Below are 24,844 nucleotides of genomic sequence, written 5' to 3' on the forward strand. Positions count from 1 at the left end.
ATAGTCAATATGCTAATTATGATTATGAGGATATTGTACTATGTAATAGTACAATTGTACTGTAGTATGATTATTCTTTCTTTCTTGTATAACTGTTTTTTTTCCTGAACAAAACCCCAAGCCCTTGCTTTTTTGTTTAAACAGACTTTATTTTTAGGGCAGTTTTAAGTTTGCAGCAAAATTAAGAGGAAGGTATAGGCTGGGCGCAGTGGCTCACATCTGTAATCCTAACACTTTGGGAGGCCAAGGTGGGCAGATCACCTGAGGTCAAGGGTTCGCAACCAGCCTGGCCAACATGGTGAAACCCAGTCTCTACTAAAAATACAAAGATTAGCCAGACATGGTGGCACATGCCTGTAATTCCAGCTACTCGGGAGGCTGAGGCAGGAGAATCACTTGAACCCAGGAAGCGGAGGTTGCAGTGAGCTGAGATCGTGCCAATGTGCTCTAGCCTAGGTGACAGAGTGAGACTCCATCAAAAAAAAAAAAAAAAAAGCAGAAGGTATAGCGATTTCTCATATACTCTCTGTTCCCATACATGCACAGCCTCACCCATTATTAATGTTCCCCTCCAGAGTGATAAATTTGTTACAGTTGTCCATAGTTAACATTAAGTTTCACTCCTGGTGTTATACATTCTATGAGTTTGAAAAAATGTATAATGACCTATATCCATCATTACATATCATACAGAGTAGTTTCACTGCCTTAAAAATCTTCTTTGCTCTGCCTATTCATCCCTCCTTCCCCTAATCCCTTGGTTTTTTATTTCTAGTTGATTTATTTTATTTACTTTCTTATGTCTTTTTATTAAATGCCTAAATCTTCCCAACCTACAGTGGTCTCTCCACTTGGTGAAATTTATCAGACAATATATCTATTCTGTTTCCCTCCTTTGCCCTGTTCCCTGTCCCCACCCCCATCCCCCAATTATCTGAGCTCTTTGTTTTCTAGACTTGCTACATAGCTGAAGTCCTGGGACCTGCCTTCTTCATTATACCAATCATTCCCTCCTCTCTCCGGATCCCTGAGTCATAGATCCTATTTTTTCCTTTATTTAGTTTCTCAATTTAATAGAGCACTTAGTAACTTCCTTAACAGGTATCAGAAGTAAGATGTTTGAGATTTCTGTGTCTGAAAAATGTCTTTATTCAACTCTAATGTTTGATTGATGGTTTGTCTGGGTATAGAATCCTAATTTGAGCCGGGCGCGGTGGCTCAAGCCTGTAATCCCAGCACTTTGGGAGGCTGAGGCAGGTGGATCACGAGGTCAAGAGATCGAGACCATCCTGGTCAACAAGGTGAAACCCCGTCTCTACTAAAAATACAAAAATTAGCTGGGCATGATGGTGCATGCCTGTAGTCCCAGCTACTCGGGAGGCTGAGGCTGGAGAATTGCTTGAACCCAGGAGGCGGAGGCTGCGGTGAGCCGAGATCGCGCCATTGCACTCCAGCCTGGGCAACAACAGCAAAACTCCGTCTCAAAAAAAAAAAAAAAAAAAAAAAAGAATCCTAATTTGAAAACCATATTCAGTTAGGCCAGTGGTTCACAGCTGTAATTCCAGCAACTTGGGAGGCCGAGGTGGGCAGATCACTTCAGGCCAGGAGTTCAAGATCAGCCTGGGTGACATGGTGAAACCCCATCTCTACAAAAAAAATACAAAAATTAGCTCAGCATGGTGGAGAATGCCTGTAGTCCTAGCTACTCAGGAGGCTGAGGTGGGAGGATTGCTGGAGCCCAGGAGGCGGAGGTTGCAGTAAGCTGTGATCCTGCTACTGGCCACTGCACCCCAGCCTAGGTGACAGGGTGAGACAGTGTCTCCAAAAAAGAAGAAAAGAAAGAAAAAAAAACTATGTCATCAAGGCTGGTTTCAAACTTCTGGGCTCAAGTGATCCTCCCATCTCAGCCTCCTGAGTACCTGGGACTACAGGTACAGGTGTGCACAACTGTGCCTGGCTGAAAACCATATTCTTTTTTGTGTGTATGTCAGATATTTAAAGACATTCCTTACCCCACCCTTTTTCCATTACTTTTGATTTTAGTATAGCATACATTCAGAAAAGTGCACTTACCATATGTGTATAGATTATTATTATTATTTTTTTGAGATGGAGTTGCCCAGGCTGGAGTGCAGTGGCATGATCTCAGCTCACTGTAACCTCCGCCTCCTAGGTTAAAGTGATTCTCCTGCCTCAGCCTCCTGAGTAGCTGGGACTACAGGCACGAGCCACTACGCCCGGCTAATTTTTTGTATTTTTAGTAGAGACGGGGTTTCACCATGTTAGACAGGATGGTTTCGACCTCCTGACTTCATGATCTGCCCACCTTAGCCTCCCAAATGCTGGGATTACAGGCATGAGCCACTGCACCCGGCCTATGTATAGATTAATTTTAATAAACCAAACACATTGTGTATCCAGGACCCAGATTAAACAAAAGAACACTACCAATATCCCCAAGGAACACTCTTATGCAAGTGCTATTCTGAATTCTAACACCATAGATTTGTTATTTCTCCTTTTGTCTTTGTATAAATAGACCCATACAGGATCTAATTTTTTATGTCTGGCTTCTTTTGCTAAACAGTGTATTTGTGGGATTCATTTGTATTGTTGCATGTAATTTTAGATCATTCATTCTCATTCTCATTTATGTGTAGTTTTACACTATGTGAATATACCACAATTTATGTATCCTTTCTATTTTTGATAGGCACTCGGGTAGTTTTCATTTTGGGGCTATTATGATGGTGCTGCTATGGTCATTATAATATGTAGCTTATGATAAACATATGTATGCATTTCTGTTAGGTATATACTTAGGAGCAGAATTGCTGGTTCACGAAGTATGCATATATTTCTCTTAAACGGCCACCAAAAAACAGCTTTTTAAAGTTATTCTAATAGTTCATTCTCCTATCAGCAGTGTAGGAGAATTCTGGTTGCTCTACATACTTGTCAACACTTGGTATTTTCCAACTTTTAAAATTGTAATCATTCTGTGGATGTGCAGTGTTATCACATTGTAGTTTAAAATTACATTTAACCAATGACTAAAAGCTGAGCATCTTTTACTATATTTTGTTGGCCATTTTGACATCTTTTTTTGCTAAGTGTCTGATCAAGTTTTTGCCCACTTTCTGTTAGCCTATCTATTACTAATTTCTGGGAGTTTTAAAATTTTTTTTCTGAATTTGTCAGATACATACATTTTAAGTATCTTTTCTCACTTTTTGAGTTGGTTATTACTAATGGTGTCTTTAGATAAAAAGAACTGCTTAATTTAATATAGTCCATTTAATTAACTTTTCTTTGATGGCAAGCATTTTGTGTGTGTGTTATAAAAATTGTTGCCAGCTCCAAGGTCACAAAGATTTTATCTTATATTTTCTTTCAAAAGTGTTAGTGTGGTCAGGCACAGTGGCTCACACCTAGAATTCCAGCAGTTTGGGAGGATGAGGCATGGGCATTGTTTGAAGCCAGGAGTTCAAGAACAGCCAGGACAACAAAGCAAGACTCCATCTCTATCAAAAATAAATTTTAAAAAATTAGCTGGAAATGGTGGCATGTGCCTGTAGTCACAGCTATTCAGGAGGCTGAGGCAGGAGGATTGTTTGGGCCCAGGAATGCTAGGCTATAGTGAGCTATTATGTTTCATATTTTAGATTTCAATCAATGTGGAATTGATTTTGTGTATGATGTCAGGTATGGGTCAACATATGTATTGTTTTCTATATGGCTATCCATGCAACCCAGAACCATGTATTGAAAATTCTTTCCCCTATTGCACTACAGCATGAACTTTGTCATAAATCAGGTAATGAATGTATCTATATTTATCTATATTTGTGTCAATATCACACTGCCTTAATTGATTTAGCTTTATAATAGGACTTGATATCTGGTAGCCTACATCTTCCAACTTTGTTCTTCTTCAATTTTGCCCTCACTATTCTTGGCCTTTTGCCTTTCTATATAAATTTAGAATCAGCTTGTTAATTTCCACACACACATACAAACCTGCTAGGTTTTGATTGGGACTGTGTTGAATTTACAAACTAACTTGGCAGAATTGACATCTTTACAAAATTAAATTTTCCAATCCACTAACATGTTACATCATTCTATTTATTAAAGTCTTCTTAAAATTTTCAGCAATACTTTATTGTTTTTAGTGTAGAGGTCTTTTTTTGCTCCATATATTTGTAACTGCTTGTATTTGTAGCTTACAGTGGTATTTTTCTTTTTCTTTTTTGCGATGGAGTTCTGCTCTGTCACCCAGGCTGGGGTGCAATGGAGTGGTCTCAGCTCACTGCAACCTCCAGCTCCCTGGTTCAAGTGATTCTCCTGCCTCAGCCTCCTGAGTAGCTCGGATTACAGGTGACTGCCACCATGACTGGCTAATTTTTGTATTTTTCGTACAGATGGGGTTTCACCATGTTGGTCAGGCTGGTCTCAAATTCCTGACATCGTGATCCGCCCAGCTTGGCCTCCCAAAGTGCTGGGATTACAGGCATGAGCCACCACACCCAGCCTTTCAATGATATTTTAAAGACATCTGGTGCTATTCTAGTTTCCTATCCTTTATATTATCTCTCTCTCTCTCTGAAAGCTTTTAGGATCCTCTTGTAGCCTCAGGGCTTTAAAACTTCATAATACTTTAGGGTGATTTACTTAGTCACTGTCCTGTAGTGTTGGGTCCTGCAGTGATGGGACCTGCAGTGATGGATCATTTAAACTTGAAAACCCATATCGTTTGTTGTGATAACACTTTTTTTCTTTTTTCTTTACTTTTCTCTCTTCCCTTTAAAACTATTTCTTCCTTTTCGTTTACTTGTGCTCCACATTTCATCTGCATTCCTTATTGTTTTGGAGCTACTTTTCATATTAGAGGTTTTCCTCAAATACCTGGAGACTCTTGGCTATCTTGGCTATTCAAATTAAGAAACAGACACTAAAAATATGACTAGAAGTTCTCTATGTATGTTGCTATTTACCTGTTGGTGGACTTCACTGGGATTGATCTGATAGTGAAATGCTTTGGTTTTGGGGGACTTAAAAATGTCGGTATCAGTCGGTCTATTTTCTGGGGTTACTAACTCTCCAGAAGAGAATATTCCAGTCTTTTGGCTTAGTAGTATTAATGGGCTGCTGGCCGTATGGCAGCTAGGTGGGGAAGGAGGATGGATGCAATCTCTCTGTCGGTATTCAGACTTAAGCCTCCAGGTTGATACCTGATTCCCGTCTTTCATCTTACATGTTGTTATAAGTCCAGAATTACTCCAGCTCAAATAATTCTCCAACAAATCTTTCCACCTTCTGTGAGGGTGGGGAAGGAGTAGTGGTGTGGTTACATAGAGTGGAAGTAGAATGTTGGGGATCTCTCTGCTTCTTACATACACTTTTAATCAAACCCTCTTTTTTTCAACCTCATGCTAACCCCCAACTTCTGCAGTACCTGGTGCCTCTAATTCCTGGGTTTTTCCATGATTCTTTGCAGTGTATCATCCTGATTCTCATTAATATCTTTTCTCTAGACAGTTAGGTTTTACCATTCTCCATGCTACAAAATCATTTGTCACTCTTCTATCCACTTTCTGACATCTTATATTGTGATTTGGGTTTAGCAATGTAGCCTACCACGTTTCACTGAATCTAAGATGTCCCTAATTAAAAGATCCATTTTTTTGGCCGGGCGTGGTGGCTCACGCCTGTAATCCCAGCACTTTGGGAGGCCGAGGCAGGTGGATCATGAGGTCAAGAGATCGAGACCATCCTGGTCAACATGGTGAAACCCCGTCTCTACTAAAAATACAAACAATTAGCTGGGCATGGTGGTGCGTGCCTGTAATCCCAGCTACTCAGGAGGCTGAGGCAGGAGAATTGCCTGAACCCAGGAGGTGGAGGTTGCGGTGAGCCGAGATCGCGCCATTGCACTCCAGCCTGGGTAACGAGAGCGAAACTCCGTCTCAAAAAAAAAAAAGATCCATTGTTATTTTATGTACCTTAACTAAAAATGACAAAACAGTACCAATTTGACTATGACAATTGTAAGATATCTGACTTCAAAGACATTAAAATGCAAAGTATGCATCTTAGAATCGATAGAAGTTTAATTGAAGAAAGAAGCTGAACATGTTTTTTTAAGGGATGAGGTCTCTCACTGTTGGTCAGGAGTGTAGTGGCATGGGCTTGGCTCACTGTGGCCTCAATTTCCTGGGCTCAAGAGATTCTCCTGTCTCAGCCTCCTGAGTAGCTAGGACTGCAAGTATGCACCACCATGCCCAGCTAATTTTTAAAATTTCTTGCAGAGACAGGGTCTTGCTATGTTGTCCAAGCTGGTTTCAAACTCCTGACCCTAAGTGATCCTCCTGTCTTGGCCTCCCAAAGTGCTGGGAGTACAGGCGTTAGCCACGGTACCTGGCCCAGATCTTTTTCCTTTTTCTTTCTTTTTTTTACAAAGATATGAAAGTAAATTAGTGGAGGAAGTATGATCTTTTCAACAAATGATAGAGAAACAATTGATCATCAACAGGGAAAAATATGTACCTCAACCTAAACCTTGTACTTTGTAAAAATTAACTCAAATTCAGCTGGGTATGGTGGCTCACACCTGTAATTCCAGTACTTTGGGAAACCAAGGCAGGCAGATTGCCTGAGCTCGAGAGCTCGAGACCAACCTGGCCAACATGGTGAAACCCCGTCTCTACTAAAAATATAAAAATAGAGCCAGGCGTGGTGACAGGCACCTGTAATCCCAGCTACTCAGGAGGCTGAGACAGGAAAATTGCTTGAATTTGGGAAGTGAAGGTTGCAGTGAGCTGAGATTGTGCCACTACACTCCAGCATAGGCAACAGAACAAGATTCTGTCTCAAAAAAAAAAAGAAAAAGAAAAAAACACCTCAAATTGGATTATGGATATAAATGTAAAATGTGAAACTACAAATCTTTTAGAAGAGAGCATAGAATAAAATTGTGACCTAGTCTTGGGTGAAGAATTCTTAGACACAAAAATCATAATCCATAAAGAAAAAAGTGGATAAGTTGGTTTTTATCAAAATCAAACACTTCTTTTCAATGAAAGATTAAAAGGATGAAAAAAACAAGTCAAATTATTTTCTTGACTAGGAGAAAATATTTTATGATGTATATACCAGGAATATATAAAGACTTTTCTAAACCTAACAGTTAGAAAGTGAACAATCCAATTAGGAAAAGGGCAATGGGGCAGGCATGGTGGCTCATGCCTGTAATCCCAGTACTTTGGGAGACCAAGGCAAGAGGACTGCTTGAGAATAGAAGTTCGAGACTAGCCTGGGCAACATAGTGAGACCCAATCTCTACAAAAAAAAATTAGCTGGGTGTGGTGCCTGTGCCTGTAGGCCTGGGTACTCGGGAGGCTGAGGCAGGAGGATTGCTTGAGCCTGGGAGATCGAGGCTGCCGTGAGCCATGTTTACACCGGGGACTTCAGCCTGGGCAACAGAATGAGACCCCAGTCTCAAAATAAATAAATAAATAAAACAATTTTGGTCAGACACGGTGGCTTACGCTGTAATCCCAGCACTTCGGGAGGCCGAATCAGGCAGATCATGAGGTCAGGAGATTGAGACCATCCTGGCCAACACGGTGAAACCCTGTGTCTACTAAAACCACAAGAAATCATCTGGGTGTGGTGGCACGTGCCTGTAATTCCAACTACTCAGGAGGCTGAGGCAGAGGAATCGCTTGAATCCAGGAGGTGGAGGTTGCATTGGACCGAGATCACACCCCTGCACTCCAGCCTGGGTGACAGAGGGAGACTCTGTCTCAAAAAATTTTTTTTGCACTTTTTTTTTTAACCAATAAAATATAGAGTAGTAGGACCTTTATTTGGGATATGTTAATTTTTATAAGCATTCAAAAGATTCAAATGAGTACACAGTACAAAGTGCATCTCCAGTTCTCTCTCTGTAGGCAACCACTGTTGCTAGTTTGCTGTACATCTTGGGTCTCATCCCACAGTTTTCTGTGGGCCACAGTGTTACTAATACTGTTACTTTACTATAGGAGACTTTTTGTAAAGTCATTCATCACAGGCAGGATGATAACCAGGGCCAGAAGGAGGCACCTCCTTTTTGGTACGCTGTAATGAGGTTGATATGATCAGATTAATGATCCTCTCCTATTTTTTTCTCTTTCCTTTTTTTTTTTGAGATAGAGCTTCACTCTTGTTGCCCAGGTTGGAGTGCATTGCCACAATCTTGGCTCACTGCAACCCCTCTCCTTGTTTCAAGTGATTCTCCTGCCTCAGCCTCCCGAGTAGCTGGGATTACAGGTGCCCACCACCTCACCAGGCTAATTTTTTGTATTTTTAAATTTTAATTAATTAATTTATTATTTTTTTATTGCATTTTTGGTTTGGGGTACATGTGAAGAACATGCAAGATTGTTGCATAGGTACACACATGGCAGTGTGATTTGCTGCCTTCCTCCACTTCACCTATGTCTGGCATTTCTCCCCAGGCTGTCTCTCCCCAGCTCCCTTAGTAGAGATGGGGTTTCACCATGTTGGCCAGGCTGGTCTTGAACTCCTGACCTCAGGTGATCTACTTGCTTTGGCTTCCCGAAGTGCTGGGATTACAGGCATGAGCAACTGTACCTGGCTGTCTTTTTCTTTTTTAGAAAATTGAGATAGGGTCTTGTTGTGTTACCCAGGCTGGAGTGCAGTGGTGTAATCATGACTCACTGTGGCCTTAAACTCCTGAGCTCAAGCTATTCTCCTGCCTCAACCTCCAAAGTATCTGGGACTACAGGTGCGTGCCATCATGACCAGCTAATTTTTTAATTTTTAGTAGAGATGAGGTCTCTTTATGTTGCCCAGGCCAGTCCAGAACTCCTGGCCTCAAGAGATCCTCAGCCTCACAAAGTGCTGGAATTACAGGTGTGATGTGGTTTGTCTCTGTGTCCCCTGGCAAATCTCATTTTGAATTGTAATCCCCACGTGTCAAGGCAGGGACTTTGTAGAAGGTGACTGGATCCTGGGGCAGTTTCCACCACACTGTTCTTGTGATAGGGAGTTCTCATGAGATCTGATGGTTTTGAAAGTGGCAGTTTTCACTGTACTCTCTCTGTCTCTCCCACCACTTTGTGAAGATGTGCCTGCTTCCCCTTTGCCTTCCGCCATAATTGTAAGTTTCCTGAGGCCTCCCCAGCCATGTGGAACTCTGAGTCAATTAAACCCTTTTGTTTATAAATTACCCAGTCTCAGGTAGTATCTTGATAGTAGTGTGAAATGAACTAATACAAAGTGTGAACCACCACAGCCAGCCTAGATTTCCTTTTCAATATTAATGTACATAAAAGGAAGCTACATTTGATTATTTAGCATGGATTCAGCTGAAACAATCTTCTGTGGTATTGGAGACACACACACACACGCATGCGCGTGCCCAGACTTATTTACTGAATATTTGTGTCCCACCAAAATTCATATGTTGAAATCTTAACTACCAATGTGTTAGCAGTAGGAGGTAGGGCCTTTGGGAGGTAGGTTACGAAAGTAGGGTTCTCATGATGGGATTATTGCCTCTTATAAAAGGGACCCCAGAGCCCTAGCTAGCTCTCTCTCCATCATGTGAGTATACAAGAGGTTGGCAATCTGCAATCCAGAAGACAGCCCTCACCAGACTCAAACCTGCTGGCACCCTGATGTCAGACTTCCAGCCTCTAGAACTCTAGAACTCTAAGAAATAAATTTCTGTTTGTAAGCTACCCAGTCTTTGCTTTAACAGCCAGAATTAAGATGCACACACACACACACACACACACACACACACACACACGTGTACACACATCTTATTCATGAGTCTCTGAGTTGACTAGCTAATTACTGCTCTGAGATTAAACTTTCACAAGTGTCTTACCAAATGTGTTTTTTTACGATTATTTTATTAAAAATAAAATTGTAATATATGATTGTTACAAAATATTCAAGCAACACAAATGAAGAAGTAGATGGAGTAGGCTCTCTGTTGTTTCTTTAAAGGGAGGCTCTTACCTCACTGCTGCTGATGCTTTGCAAGGTGATGTTTTGATTTTTGGTAACTGTCATCCTATCAGTTGGAGAAGAGCTTGTATCATGACAAATGTCAAGCAATGACTCAGCATGTCTTTCTGTCAAAAGAAACATAATAATATGTTTTGATAAGATTCATCTCCAGCAATTTCAACGGAAAATCTAGCTCTATGTACTAAAATCAGCTCCATTTTGTGAAAGATTTTCCTGAAATAATGGTCTGGGATCCTGATGAAGCTTCAGGCACTAATTTTCACAAGAAGAGATGTGACGACAAGAGTCCACAGAGTAGATGGCTTACTTTTTTTGAAAGGCTTTGATGGTAATTGCTATTACATAAGGAGAAAAAAATCAAACAGGTACTTTGAGATTTTTGAGCAAGTGAAATATTTTTAGAGAGTTAAGATGAATCAATCATCTCATCTGATCTGAGCACTCACCAAATCTTAAGCTGTATGAGAAACTAAAACTTAACAAGAGTCAGATTTTAGTTTGACTTAAATCCTTTCACCTCATACTTAATGTCTATATTGTCATTGCAAAACCCCCTGTAGGGTGCTGGGACATGAGTAAGAACTTTTTAACCATTAAGGCTGTCAACAGCTCAGGGTTAGGGAACCCTCTACTCCAGAGCTGTGCAGAGGAAGGACATCTGCCCTCCATGTTTCCCGAGGACGACCTGTCATTATGGACTTCTACTTGTGGAAGATTAGTAGAAGCTTCTTGGCCTCTTTCAACTAAACCCTGAATCACTTCCATGTATTTTTCAGGATATTGAAGACTTAGTGCTGGCTCAATCAATATTGGATTTTCTTTCTCTGAATCTACACACTGCCCTGAAGCCCCCGAACTCATTTTGTGGTGAGTGAGGATAATTTCTACACAATATGGCTAACAACTGAAATCAGAGCAATTTATAGGACCTTACAGACCATCCTATAATGAAAAAATTTGGATTGCTCAAATTTTCTTTTTTAGTTTGTAGGAGGGAATGAATCATGGAGTTAAATTGATAGGGATCAACAGCTATCACTTCAAATGTTTGGGATTAGTGGTTTGTGATAGGCAAAGTTGCTAAGTGAAACCCTAATGATGAACTGGAAATCACATTTGCTCTACAGTTGCCCAGGACAAAGACTCTCAGCTCATCTGAGCACACTTCATATCTAGTGATTGAAGCTACATTAAATTGATAGAGCTCTTATTGAAGCCACATTAAATTGATAGAGTTCTTAACACCAAACAGCAGCCTCCTAGTTTGTACCCTAGGGACATTGCTCTCATGTGTATCCCCTCCTGTTATCCTGGCTTTTTCAAATAAGCATTGGCTTCTTTCAACAAAAACTCTTTCAGTGGCTCCTCCATTTATGTTGTAGTGGAAACAAAATTGAACAAGTGATCCATACCCAGACCTTCCATTTCTTCACTGTATTTTCCTTCTTTACTCTCTGCAATCTATCTTTTGTCTACATCCTGCTATTGAAACTTCTTACATCCTTACCACATCTGATTTGTAATCTCTTTTCCAATTTAACATCATTTCCCGCTCCTTTCTTCCTGTAGCTCTCTTCTGATTCTCCTCCTCTCACTTCCTGAGTCCTGATGTGCATACCGCTTCTGTCTATCCATGGGTGCGCCTCCGCAGCTCAGCCCTCTGCAATTTTATCACCCTCATCAGTCCCTCAACAATCTCACCCACCTTCATGTCCTCACAATCTCCTCTCTGTAGAGAACTCCCAAACTAATCTTTCAACCAGTCCTTTCCCATAAGCCCAGTCCTACAGAAAATTACTACTTGAAAGTCTTAAGCTTCCATCAAATTCAATGCTTTTAAATTCATTACCCTCCTGTTCAATATCCTCACCAAACCAGAATGTGCTCCCATTTCGTTGGTTGTAGTTCCATCTCCCCACTTTCCAGGTCTTAAAATTTAGTCATCTTTGACTCAAGTTTCCCAACTTTTGTCTTTGTGTCTCTGCTGTCAATTTCACATCTTGCAGTTCTGTGAATTGTTCTTTCACCATGCCTCCTAGACCCACCACTCACAGCATTTCTCAGGCTCATTCTCACACCCCACCCAAGGACTCATTCCCTAGTTCTTACCACCACACATATGGGCACTTCTATAGTTTCTTAATAGAGATCCCTGTCTTTTCCTTCAAATGTATCCAACACCATAGGAACAGGTTAATATTCCTAAAACATGGCCTTCATCATTCTCCGGCTTGAAATTCTTTAGCGTCTATTTTGTTGAAAAAAAAAAAAGAAAAGATGTCCTTCAGCCTGACATCTAAGGCTCTTCCCTCCAGGGATCCAGCTTCTTTACGTATCTGACCTTCTGTTTCTCTTTTCCTTGACATGAACTTTCAGTTCTAGTTTCTCGTTTGCCCCTGGGATAAGCCATGCTCACTCCCAGCAAGGGGCCTCTGCTCCACAAAATCAAATTGCATCCTTTTTTCAAGGGTCAGATCAAGTCTCACCTCTTTCATGAAACCTTCTTAGGCATAGCTTTGTCCTCTGCCCCCGAAGCTTCAAACAGAAAGCGAATCAAACAATATAGTCAGGCAGCTTTCACAAAGTCACACGCTGCTCAGTGGCACACTTTTCATTATACTTCTTGCTGTGGCTGTTTCTATGTCTTTGCTTGGACTCTTTTCCCACCTATATCAAACCTTCCCACAGTTGTCCAGAACAACTACAAGTCCCTCTTCCCCTTTTCCCTTATTCAAGAACCGCTGTAAGTCCCTCTTCCCTTTTCAAGTTTACAGCAAGCTCTTTCTGTCTGACTTATGTGATGTGCCCCTGACCATGCTGTGTATTTTCAAAAGTTTAAACCTTGCATTAGACTTCTTTGCATCCCCCCAGAGCACCCAGTCATGGGCCTTGTACAAAGCCACTGCTCAATAAATAGCCGTTGGCTTGATTTCTGTAAATGGATCCATCAAACAGATGTAGAAAAAGAAAGTTCTAACTAGAATTTTTGGGTTGGGAAACTTTGCACATGGAATGAAAGTATTTACCTGGTTTTGGCATAGAACTCATTAAAATGTCCAAAAGCTGCTGTTTCTTTGAACTCTCTATTTGTGACACATAATGTATCACTGATTTTCCACTAGAATCACAAAGTTTAGGATCTCTAGGAAGAAAAGAATCAATATTAAACTTTATTTAGTTGAATCTATTGGAAAAAAAAACTAATATGAGAGAGAAAACATTTACATCAAATAAATAAAAAGTAATCTTATGCAGTTGGGGATAATAATAATGATTTCAAAATGTATGAGATAGAGGACGACAGTTTTCCAATATTTTAAATAAAAGGAATATGTTGTATGTCTACATTCCTATCCCCATTCTAAAAACATTCTAAGATTCTAAGAGAATTCCCAACTTTACACAAAAAGTTTTAAAATTCTTTAAGGGTGCATAAAATCAAGTAAAGATAAAGACGTCTTTTGTTGTTGTTGTTACATTTTTAAATTTTTTCCCTGAGTCATAAGGATTAAAACATTCTGATAACCGGTGGTCCTATCATTCCAAATAGTTCACTTGATTTTTTCTCTTTTCAATAATTAAGCTGACTGCTGACTTTCTTGATATTCCTTTTTTCTAATGCTAACAGCTAGCCCTTTTATGATTCAAAATGGTGGGATGGCATAGAATCTTCTTTTTAAAATTAAGGTGATATTTTAATTTCATGGGCTCTTTGTTGAGTGGAGCAATCTTGTCATAAAATCCAAGTATACCTCTCCACATGGCCTTTTCATTCCTCTTTACCTGGCCATGTGATTGGTAGGCCCAACTGGCTGATCTTAGGACCCTTTACAACAGCATGAGTCTCTTCTTATTTTCCCTATGTTGTACTGAACCCTTGCATTAGATATCAGCTCAGAAAAATCCAAAGTTAAATGATGAGAATCCCATTAATAGATTATAGTGAAGGAAAAAATGATGAAACTTGCTTCACTTGCCCTATTCTGAGACAAGGAGTAAGTTGCTCATGGCCTGTATCCTAAAACCCTTGAATCTGAATCTCTTTGTTGCTATGGGACAGGGTGATGTGTCATGAGCTACGATAATATTCTCTTATGGATTTTTCTTCATCAAAGATCTTAATTCAAAAGAAATAGCAAAGGACTGAGAATTGGGATTCCCACTACCTTGGTATGTGGCTTTAAGCAAGCAACTTAACTCATTGGGACCTCTGTTGGCTCATCTGCCTAGATTAGAGTGTCTCCAAGTGGCATCCCTTGATTTCCAGTATTCTGGACCCCAATCCAGACCTATTGAACACCATCTCTAGGATGATGTCCAGGAATCTCCACTTTTATCAATCACCCAAACTATTTCTCAACACTAGTTTGAGGTAGCTTCAAAATTCCATTTTCACTCTATTATATTAACTGATCCTTTTACAATATCTGTGCTCTTGACTATAATTTTGTTCTTGAAGCTCCCTCCTCTTTTTTTTTCAAAACAAAATTCATATGAAATACTGAGAAAGAGCTCAGGCCATCTGCTCTTATTTGATGACAAGATAACTAACAGCTTTAGGACTGCAATTGTAGCATGAGAGATTGCTTATTAACCCTCTTATTTTTTGTAGAAAGTTAATTGTTTACCTCTCCCTTCCTAAAAGAGCATTTGACATATAGTAATTTTAAGATAATTTGAAAACACTATTATAAATTGCTTTTGAGACATTGACAGTGTTTTCTGAAATAATTAGTAACATCTTGCGGGTAGAGAGCTGGATACTCAAGAATTATTTCACTTTCCCAGTAACTACCAAAACAGTAATTATTTCAACAAATTAAAGAGCAGAATATCATAAGAATAATAGGTAGCAAATTTTAACAACTGCACATCACTTTGCAATTGTGAAGTCACTTGTACGATGATGTATGTGCATTTGGTACATATAGTAGAAAATAGCCTGTAATCCCCACACTAGGAGGCCAAGATGGGAGAGTAGCTTGAGGGCAGGAGTTTGAGACCAGCTTGGGCAATATAGTGAGACTCCGTCTCCAAAAAAAGTTAAAAATTAGCCAGGCATAGTTGTATGCGCCTGTAATTATAGCTACTCAAGAGGGTGAAGCAGGAGGATTCATTAAGCCCAGGAGTTTGAGATCACAGTGAGCTATGATTGCACCACTGCACTTCAGCCTGGGCAACAGATCAAGACCCTGAGAGACAGAGAAAGAAAAAAGAGAGAGAGAGAGAGAGAGGAAGAAACAAAGAAAGAAAGAATGAGAGAAAGAAAGAGAGAAAGAAAGAGAGAAAGAAAGAGAGAAAGAAAGAGGAAAGAAAGAAAGAAAGAAAGAAAAGAAAGAAAGAAAGAAAGAAAGAAAGAAAGAAAGAAAGAAAGAAAGAAAGAAAGAAAGAAAGAAAGAAAGAAAGATGGAAGAAAGGAAGAAGGCAGGGAGAAGGAGGAAGGAAGGAAGGAAGGAAAGAAGGAAAGAAGGAAGGAAAAATAAAAGAACGCTAAGCAAAGAAAGGAAAACAATCTATATCTCAGTTTACATGTGATTTCTGTAAATAACAATGGAATGGACACCCTTCAGCTGGGCTAACGACTCATACTTACGCATGATGACTTAGGAGCTCGGACAGAACTTCCACAGGTCTGTACACTGTTAACATGTCAAGAGTCTCAAACAGGTCCACATCTCTCACAGCCAGCATCAGAGGGGTCAAGCCATGTTGGTTTGGGAAATTTATATCCAGAAACTCTCCAGATGCCTTTAAAAACATGCAGCTTTATTTCTGTTGTGTTTTTACAGTATAGCTACTGTATTTATGCTAATCTTTGCATTTTCATTGCTTGCCCAACTTTTCATTATAACTTCAATATGTTCTTTCTCAATGTCTGTCCTGAGAGGGAACTGATGAGGTGAAAGAACAGAAGCTGGAAAGACATATCTGGGTTTCAATCTCAGCTCTTTAAGGTGCTTATTTAACTTCCCTGAAAGGTTGTATCAGGGACACGCTGTTAAAACGTGATCAAATCACCCTGATAAATTGACAGTATCCAGTTAAATCATGTATAATTTTCATTTGGGATGTATTTATACCAAAAAACTTGTTGTTTATCTGAAATTTAAATTTAACTGGCTGTCCTGTGTTTTTATTTGCAAAATCCGGCAACCCTATTTGCTAAACTTCAGCTGTAAGGGGAAATAGTAGTGTCTTCCCTATAGGGAGATGTTACTGATTGGAGCTAGAATGTAAAAAGCACTTAGAGTGTCTGACACACAGTAGGTGCCCAGTAAATATTCAATGAATGAATAAATAATTTACAATAATAAGGCAGCTCAGCCAGGCATGGTGGCTCATGCCTGTAATCCCAGCACTTTAGGAGGCTGAGGCACATAGATTGTTTGAGCCCAAGAGTTTGAGAACAGTCTGGGCGATATGGCAAAACCCCATCTCTACTAAAAATACAAAACATTAGCCAGACATGGTGGCATGCACCTGTAGTTCTGGTGACTCAGGAGGCTGAGGTGGGAGAATCACCTGAGCCCGGGAAGGTCAAGGCTGCAGTGGCCATGATGATGCCACTGTACTTCAGCCTGGGCAACACAGTGCGACCCTGTCTCAAAAAATTTTTTAAAATTTAAAAAGTATCTCACTTGGCCAGGCGTGGTGGCTCATGCCTGTAATCCAAGCACTTTGGAGGCCAAGGTGGGTGGATCACCTGAGGTCGGGAATTCAAGACCAGCCTGACCAACATGATGAAACCCCATCTTTATTTAAACAAACCAAAAAAAAGCATCTCACTTAACCGTATTATTTATATAGTCAAATGGAGGGAGATATATGGATGTAATCTGATGCTTTAATGAAAGTAACATTTAATTTCGATCATTCAAAGCTGAAAAGCTACTGGAAGGCCAAAACACCTAAACTGTTCATTTTATAGACTAAAGAAATGCACTAATTTCCATCTCTATTTCACTTTATGCCGTGTCAGTATAGTCAATGTCTTTACCTCAGCTTCTCTAGGGATAAACTAGAGATAATATTACTTCAGCAGGGTACTGTGGGAATTAATTAGTTAACATTTTTTAGTCGCTAAGGAGAAACCACCTCTGGTATCAATGTTTATTATTAGTTAGAACCAACATGAAAATTTTAAACTGAGAATAGTGTTGCAATAGCATATCAATTCAGCATCTGTTGATCAAGATGTAGATCCAGTCACAGGCAGCAGTTTCTTAAAACTTGGTTGCTAATGGTTAGGAGTTGAAAATGTGGTTATAAAAACAGACAATGGATTATAATTACAACTAGTGAAAATACCATCAAGTAAAATATATTGTCTTTCAAAAAAATTTTATGCTTTAGTTCATGATATCTGGCAATTTTAGGCTATCATTTGGTCCAACAAAAGAATATGAAGTATTGTTTGGTTTGTTGTATCTCTCCTTGAACTGTACCTGACTAGAATATCTTTCGCTGTTTTCTTTGTCTGTTTGTGTCTTTACCACAAGGGATTAGAAGAAACTGTTTCCTAGCAGCAATTGATTTTCTTTCAGTTGGAAGGTCACATGGTCTGACAGTCTCTTTGAAGGTAAATGCTAAGAGCAGGCAATTGCCAGTCACCAATAATTAATGTCCTTGGTTATGCATGTGATTTTGCAAGTTGCTTTGGGAAAAAGTATCTGTAAGTAGAAAATCTAAACACAAGGAGAAAACAGCCCTTTAAAAATGTATCCTCCGAACTCCTTTCACGACAACTAAATATTATGCAAGGCATAGGCTCTCAGACTCCCTTTTCAGGATAAAGATAATAACAGCAACTGGTCCAAAGGGATCTAAGCAGCAATTGTACAAATGGCAATGATGCCAAGGGAACTCCTCTGAGCAAGTTGATAGTAGTCCTCTGGGGGCTTTCTGGGAGCAAATAATTTCCCAGGTGTGCTGCATGACTTCTAGCATCCAGCCGGAGGGAGGTGGAAATCGGCCGCTGCTGTGTTCTGTGTTCCTTTACTATCTAGTCTTCCACCCCAGTGTCCTGTGCAATCCCGTTTCTTTCTCATATATTCTGTCTGAAACTTCCTAGGATTACATTCTTCCTAGGAAAAGAACTTAGTTTTCTTTAAAAGGAGTCATATGTAGTCTGTGCCCTTTTCACCACCCACTCACCCACCCAAAGACAGAAACAAATATCAACTAACCAGTAAATGCTGAAGTTGTTCAAGATCACCTTGCCATGAACTTTGTAGAAGTTGCATTTGGGGAGCCTGGATTCTATTGAATGCCAAGAGTTGTCTTTGGATACTGCTATTAGCTACATGAATTGCAGTTCGATTGCTGTAATTGCAAAGAGTGATATCTACTCCCTTTTCCAGAAGAAATCCAACAACCTGCAAAACAACACAGTATTAATTAAATATTTTTAAGTACCAACAGTGTCTTCAGAGCTGGGTGGAAAACTGACTTAGGCATGGCTCTGATTCATTGGGATGTGGGTGACTGCTATTTGCCCTTTTTAATTTGGGAAACAAAAATCTCCTCAACATGCATGATTTTGGGATACTCTTTTTTGGAGGGACTAGAGATCTATGAGTATTGTATGTTAAACCCACACAAAACATTGAAGTTTTATAACTGTCTATAATCTAGAATACAAAACCAAAGGGAGCAGGCGCAGTGGTGTGTGCTTATAATCCCAGCTACTAGGAGGCTGAGGCAGGAGTATCACTTGAGCCCAGGAGTTGAAGGCTGTTGTGCACTATAATCCTACTTGTGAATAGCCACTGCATTCTAGCCTGGGCAACATAGCGAGATCCTGTCTCTAAAAAATGCAAAAACAACGATGATTCAGGTTTATATATTCTTGCAAGTGTTTCTAGAAAGAGAGTAAACTGTATTCAAATATGGTGAGGGGATAGATTGCCCTGTTACGTGTTAAGAACTCTCCTTGGTGCTGAGACTGCACCAATGAACAAGACCAGCAGCCAGACTTTAAGGTATTTGCAGTTTAGTGAAGAACATAGACAGATTGGAAAAAAAAAAAAAAAGGCAATTGCAACATGGGGTGATAAATGTAACAACAGAGGTGAATACAGGAGGCTGATGGGGGCACTTGGACAAAATCTATTAAGATATCTTGGAAAGTCTGCGAAGATTTCTTGGAGAAAGTGATGTCTAAGCTGACACCTGAGGAATCAGACTCAGTTAGCCAGGCAGACTGGGAGAAAGATTGTTCCAAGAAAAGAATACGGTAGATACAGTGTGAATAAAGTGTAGTGTGTATAAGAGAGCAAGTAATATTCACAGCTCTGGAAGGAGCTCAGGTTAAAAAAAGGAAGAGAAGGAGATGCCGGGGAGAAATCAGCAGTGCCTGAATCCTGAAGGACTTGACAAACCCCTGTGAGGAGTTAAGGCTGTGTCTTCAGGGCGATAGGGAGCCAGTGAAAGATTTTCATCAGGAAAAATGACATAATCGGGTCAGTGTTTTAGAAAATCATTCTGACTGCTGAAATAGATCGATGTGGAGAAGAAGGGAAGTGGTGAAACCAGGGAGGAGATTACCACAGTGGCCTCATGGAGAGATGACAGTGACTGAACAAGAGCAATGGCAATGGAGATTTAGTGGCTGAGGGCGTAATCTAGGAACACTTAGGTGGTGGAATTGACAGAGCATAACCACGTATTCGATGTGGGAGTAAATGGTGAGCCAGAAATCAAGGATAATTCCAGGTTTCTGTCTTCAGTGTACTTTTATCTGTCTCCTGTACTGCCACTGCAGACCAGGCCACCATGCTCCCTTGCCTGAAGCAATGGAACAGGCTTTTCTCCATTTCACGTACTTTTGCATGAAACCCACTAGAATGGCCCAAATCAAAATTCAGATAACAGCAAGAGTGGGAAAGGTGAGAAGAACTTGGAGCCGTCATACCACCATTTCTGCTGGTAGAAGTGTAAATGGTGCATCCACTTTGAAAAACAGTCTGGCAGTTCCTCAAATGATTAAACAGAACTCTCCTATATCCACGAACTCCACTCCTAGGTATAGTACTCAGGAAAAGTGAAAATATATGCCCACACCAAAACCTGTGCACAAATGTTTACAGAAGCATTATTCATAGTAACCAAAAGGCGAAAAGAACCCAATTTTCTGCCAATGGATGATTGGATAAGTAAAATGTTGTATGTCAAGACAATATGATATTATTTGGCTATAAAAATAAAGTACCGACATATGCTGCAACATGAATGAACCTTGAAAAGATCATCCTAAGTGAAAGAAACCAATCATAGAAGACCACATACTATATGATTCCATTTATATCAAAGTTCTAAATGAGAAAAGTTACAGAGGCCAAGCATGGTGGCTCATGCCTGTAATCCCAGCACTTTGGGAGGCCGAAGCAGGTGGATCACTTTAGCCCAAGAATTCAAGACAAGCCTGAGCAACGTGGTGAAACACTGTCTCTACAAAAAATACAAAAATTAACTGAGCATGATGGCACACGCCTATAGTCCCAGCTACCTGGGAGGCTGAGGCAGGAGGATCACCTCATCCCAGGAGATAGAGGCTGCAGTGAGCTCTGATCATGCCACTGCACTCCAACCTGGGCGATAGAATGAGACCCTGTCTCAAAACAAGCAAACAAAAAACAATAAAAAAAGAACAGCTATGCAGACAGAAAGTAGACAAGTGGCTGCTCAGGGCTGGGGTGGGAGTTGGGAAGAAAAGATAGAGAGTGATAGCTAAAGGATATCAGGTTTCTTTTTCTCTTCTTTTTCTGGGGAAGAAGTTCCTTTTAAAATGATAAAAGTGTTCTGAAATCAACTGTGATGACTGCACATTAATATAAATATAGTAAAAAACATTGAAGTGTCTACTTCAAGTAGGTAGATTGTATGGTATGTGAATTTTTTCTCAATTTTTGAAAATGCCTTTGCATGTCTTTATGGCCTTGCATGATCCAACCCCTACCTGCATTTCCAGCTTTATCTTGTGCCATTCTTTACCCTCCCTCTGCAAGATCAAGTCACCTTTCTGCACTTCAAAAATGCAAGCTTTTTCCTAACCAAGGCCTTTGTCTTTGCTATTCCTTCTACCTCAGCTGCCCTTCATTTATGTCTTCGTGTAAGTACAACTACATCAGTAAGGATGTCTTGACCACCTTATCAAAAGAGAAGTCACTCTGTTGGTTACTTCAAGGTATGAATAACAATTTATAATTTATTTAAGTGTTTCTTATTTCTTTATTTGTTGTTTCACTTTCATTCAAATGTAAATCCCCAAGAGCAAGAGATCTTATCACATGAATAAATATCTTATGAATGAGTGAATGAATGGTTTAAGATAAATAGATGGTAATGCCTTAATTTAATTCAATTTCAAGTAATTAAATGTTTATTTGATTTAATAAGATAAGTGACACTGATGCTGGTATCCCTCAGGAAGGTAAGGTTTGGGAAGAAAGATGAAGATGTTGTGTTTGGGATGTCTGTAATATACAAGTGGAGATATTTAGTTGGAGTTTCACATTTGTGTGTGTGTATGTTTTTGGGCATGTATGTGTCTATGTGTGCGCATATGTGTATGTGTTTATGATATGGGCCTGAGAATTAGGAGCCATCCTCACGTTATTGAAAGACACCAATATTTAAGGGATGAGAAGAAAGAACACATAAAGGAGACTGGATAGAAGTTGCCAGAGAGGTAAGGAGAAAAACCAGAAGGAAGTCAAGGAAGAAAACACCTGAAGAAAAATTGGAGTCCAATGGTGCTAAGAGGAGGAAGTGACCAAACACATTGTTGGGGACTTTGGCAAGAGCAGTTTCTTTTTTTTTTTTTTTCTGGTGAGACGGAGTTTCGCTCTTGTTACCCAGGCTGGAGCGCAATGGCGCGATCTCGGCTCACAGCAACCTCCGCCTCCCGGGTTCAGGCAATTCTCCTGCCCCAGCCTCCTGAGTCGTGGGATTACAGGCACGCACCACCATGCCCAGCTAATTTTTTGTATTTTTAGTAGAGACGGGGTTTCACCATGTTGACCAGGATGGTCTCGATCTCTTGACCTCGTGATCCACCCGCCTCGGCCTCCCACAGTGCTGGGATTACAGGCTTGAGCCACCATGCCCGGCCAAGAGCAGTTTCAATCGAGTAGTAGAGGAAGTGTGGAGGAAGGAAGTGATAGAGGAAGGAAGAGCAGTAGTTTGAAGAGGTAAGTCACTGAAGGCAGTGAGGATAGACCAGTAAAACATTCTTTTTTTTTGGGACAGAGTCTCACTCTGTCACCCAGGGTGGAGTGCAGTGGCTGATCTTGGCTCACTGCAACCTCTGACTCCCGGATTCAAGCAATTCTCCTGCCTCAACCTCCCAAGTAGCTGGGATTACAGTCACCTGCCATCACGCCCAGCTAATTTTTGCATTTTTAGTAGAGACGGGGTTTCACCATGTTGGCCAGGTTGGTCTCAAACTCCTGACCTCAGGTGACCTGCCTGCTTCAGCCTCCCAAAGTGCTGGGATTAGAGGCATGAGCCACTGTGCCCAGCCATCACCTGGGTTTTGAAAGCAGACCCTAATGGCTTATGTGATTCGTTCAGCTGAATGGGTTCAGGACTTTGGGCGGCATTGTTGAGGTCAGTACTGTAGATTGGCCTCCTCCTGCTGCTTGGAGTTCTGTTGACAGTAGCTTTCATTGACTGTCATATGACACAAACTGAATTTGGTCGCAGGCTCTGTTGGTCAGATTAATCAGAGTGGCCAACAGAGTAGTGAAATCATGAGAAAATTCATCAGATGCTAAGATAGTGTAGAAATAAGGTGTGGACATTGTTAGGAGGCAAGTTGCCATGGATCTCTTACATTTCTGCAGGTCTTATGAGCAAAGGTGCCAGCTTTATTCCATGCAAACTTTTCACGCTTATTTGTATAGTGAATGGCCTTAAAAGATAGAGATAGTGTCTCCCTCTGCAGCAAAGAGTAGTTACCTACTGCCCATTGTAAATTATTAGGGTTCTCTAAGTTGAGGGTTCCTCTGCTATCATGCAACTCACTGCATGTTCAGGGATCACCTGGTCCTCTTCCTATCACTCAGTGGGAATTAGCGCTTAGAGAACTGATACAAAACTGCTAAAACTCTGACTAATGCTATTGTTATGAATCAATATGCCGCCCTTTGTCTCTGATCCAGTAGTGGTTTCTTCTGCTAGGAATCCAAGCAATTCTGGCAGGCTAACTCATTAGCTGCGAGTATGGTAAAATCTCAGATCCTTCATAGTTCTCAAGAGATGTCTGCAAGTAAAAAGGCCTGAGAGAAGAAAGGAAGTGGTTGCAGGAGGACATGAAATCAGTGGAGGTGTTTGCTTCTTTATGTGCTGCCAGAAGGCACTTATCTAAGCATTTTTAAATGCTGATGGAAAGAAGCATCATTGTTTGTAATGACAAGACTCTGGAGACCACACAGACATCCACCAAAGTAGGATAGGCAGATACTGTGGCATATATACATATACATTAAAGTATATATATACACATTGAAGTGTGTATATATATATATATATTTTTTTTTTTTTATTTATTTTTTTTTTAAATGAGACAGGGTCTCACACTATTGCCCTGACTGGAGTTTAGTGGTGTGGTTTTGGCTCACAGCAACCTCCACCTACTGGGCTCAAGCGGTTCTCATGCCTCAGCCTCCTAAGTAGTTGGCATTACAGGTGTGTATCACCATGTCCAGCTAATTTTTTGTATTTTTAGTAGAGATGGGGTTTCACCATGTTAGCCAGGCCAATCTCAAACTCCTGAACTCAGGCAATTCACCCAGCTTGGCCACCCAAAGTCCTAGGATTACAGGCATGAGCCACTGTGCCTGTATTGTGGCGTATATTTTTATCCAATGGAATACTAGATAGCACTAAAACTGAAAAACCATAGCTATGCTTCATGTTTCAAACTGGAGGAACCCCAAAAACATGATAAAGAACAGAAGCAGCAAGTCATACAGGAACATGGCTGGGCGGGGTGGTTCACACCTGTAATCCCAGCACTTTGGGAGGCTGAGGCGGGAGGATTGCTTGAAGTCAGGAATTTGAGACCAGCCTGGCCGATATGGTAAAACCTTGTCTGTACTAAAAATACAAAAAATTAGCCAGGTGTGGTGGCGCATGTCTGTAGTCCTAGCTACTCAGGAGACTGAGGCAAGAGAATCACTTAAACCCGGGAGATAGAGGTTGCAGTGAACCAAGATCGCACCACTACACTCCAGCCTGGGCAACAGAGTGAGATTTCATCTCAAAAAAAAAAAAAGTTATGCAGGAGCATACACAGTGTGAGTTTGTTTTTATAAAATTCAAAAGCAGGAAAAAGCAAATAATTATTTAGGCATGAATGCGTAGGTGGCAAGGAAATTATTAAACCGAAATTCAAGATAATGGTTAGCCAGGATAGGTATACAATTTAAGGCAGGCATGTATAGAGAAGGCTTTTGAGGCAGGGCAACATTCTAATTTTTGGCCTGGGCATACACAGGTGCCTGTTTGTTGTTGTTGTTGTTGTTGTTTTGTTTTTTGTTTTTTGTTTTTGTTTTTGTTTTGAGACCAAGTCTCTCTCTGTTGCCAGGCTGGAGTGCAGTGGTGCAATTTCGGCTCACTGCAACCTCCACCTCCCAGGTTTAAACAATTCTCCTGCCTCAGCCTCCCAAGTAGCTGGGACTATAGCCACACACCACCACGCCCAGCTAATTTTTTGTATTTTTAGTAGAGACGGGTTTCACCATGTTGGCCAGGATGGTCTTGATCTCCTGAACCTGTGATCTGCCCACCT

General features: G+C 40.5%; 1 protein-coding gene across 5 annotated transcripts in view; it reads right to left on the bottom strand.

Annotated features, from left to right (window-relative positions):
* Positions 1-24,844, bottom strand: part of MAP3K19 (mitogen-activated protein kinase kinase kinase 19) — an 80,851-nt gene that overhangs the window by 47,129 nt on the left and 8,878 nt on the right. For 4 of the 5 annotated variants that reach the window (XM_032250679.1, XM_032250676.1, XM_032250681.1 and 1 more), the window contains exons 3-6: positions 18,237-18,425; positions 15,644-15,798; positions 13,077-13,192; positions 10,039-10,154 (exon numbers count right to left, since the gene is read on the bottom strand). In XM_032250679.1, coding sequence (XP_032106570.1) covers positions 10,039-10,154; positions 13,077-13,192; positions 15,644-15,798; positions 18,237-18,425 — 576 coding nt within the window. Of the gene's footprint in view, positions 1-10,038; positions 10,155-13,076; positions 13,193-15,643; positions 15,799-18,236; positions 18,426-24,844 lie in introns of those variants that run through there. The other variant, XM_032250678.1, reaches the window with a different exon arrangement.

The sequence above is a fragment of the Sapajus apella genome, unplaced genomic scaffold (genome assembly GCF_009761245.1).
Source record: "Sapajus apella isolate SASKATOON/1434 unplaced genomic scaffold, GSC_monkey_1.0 scaffold72, whole genome shotgun sequence".
NCBI lineage: Eukaryota > Metazoa > Chordata > Mammalia > Primates > Cebidae > Sapajus > Sapajus apella.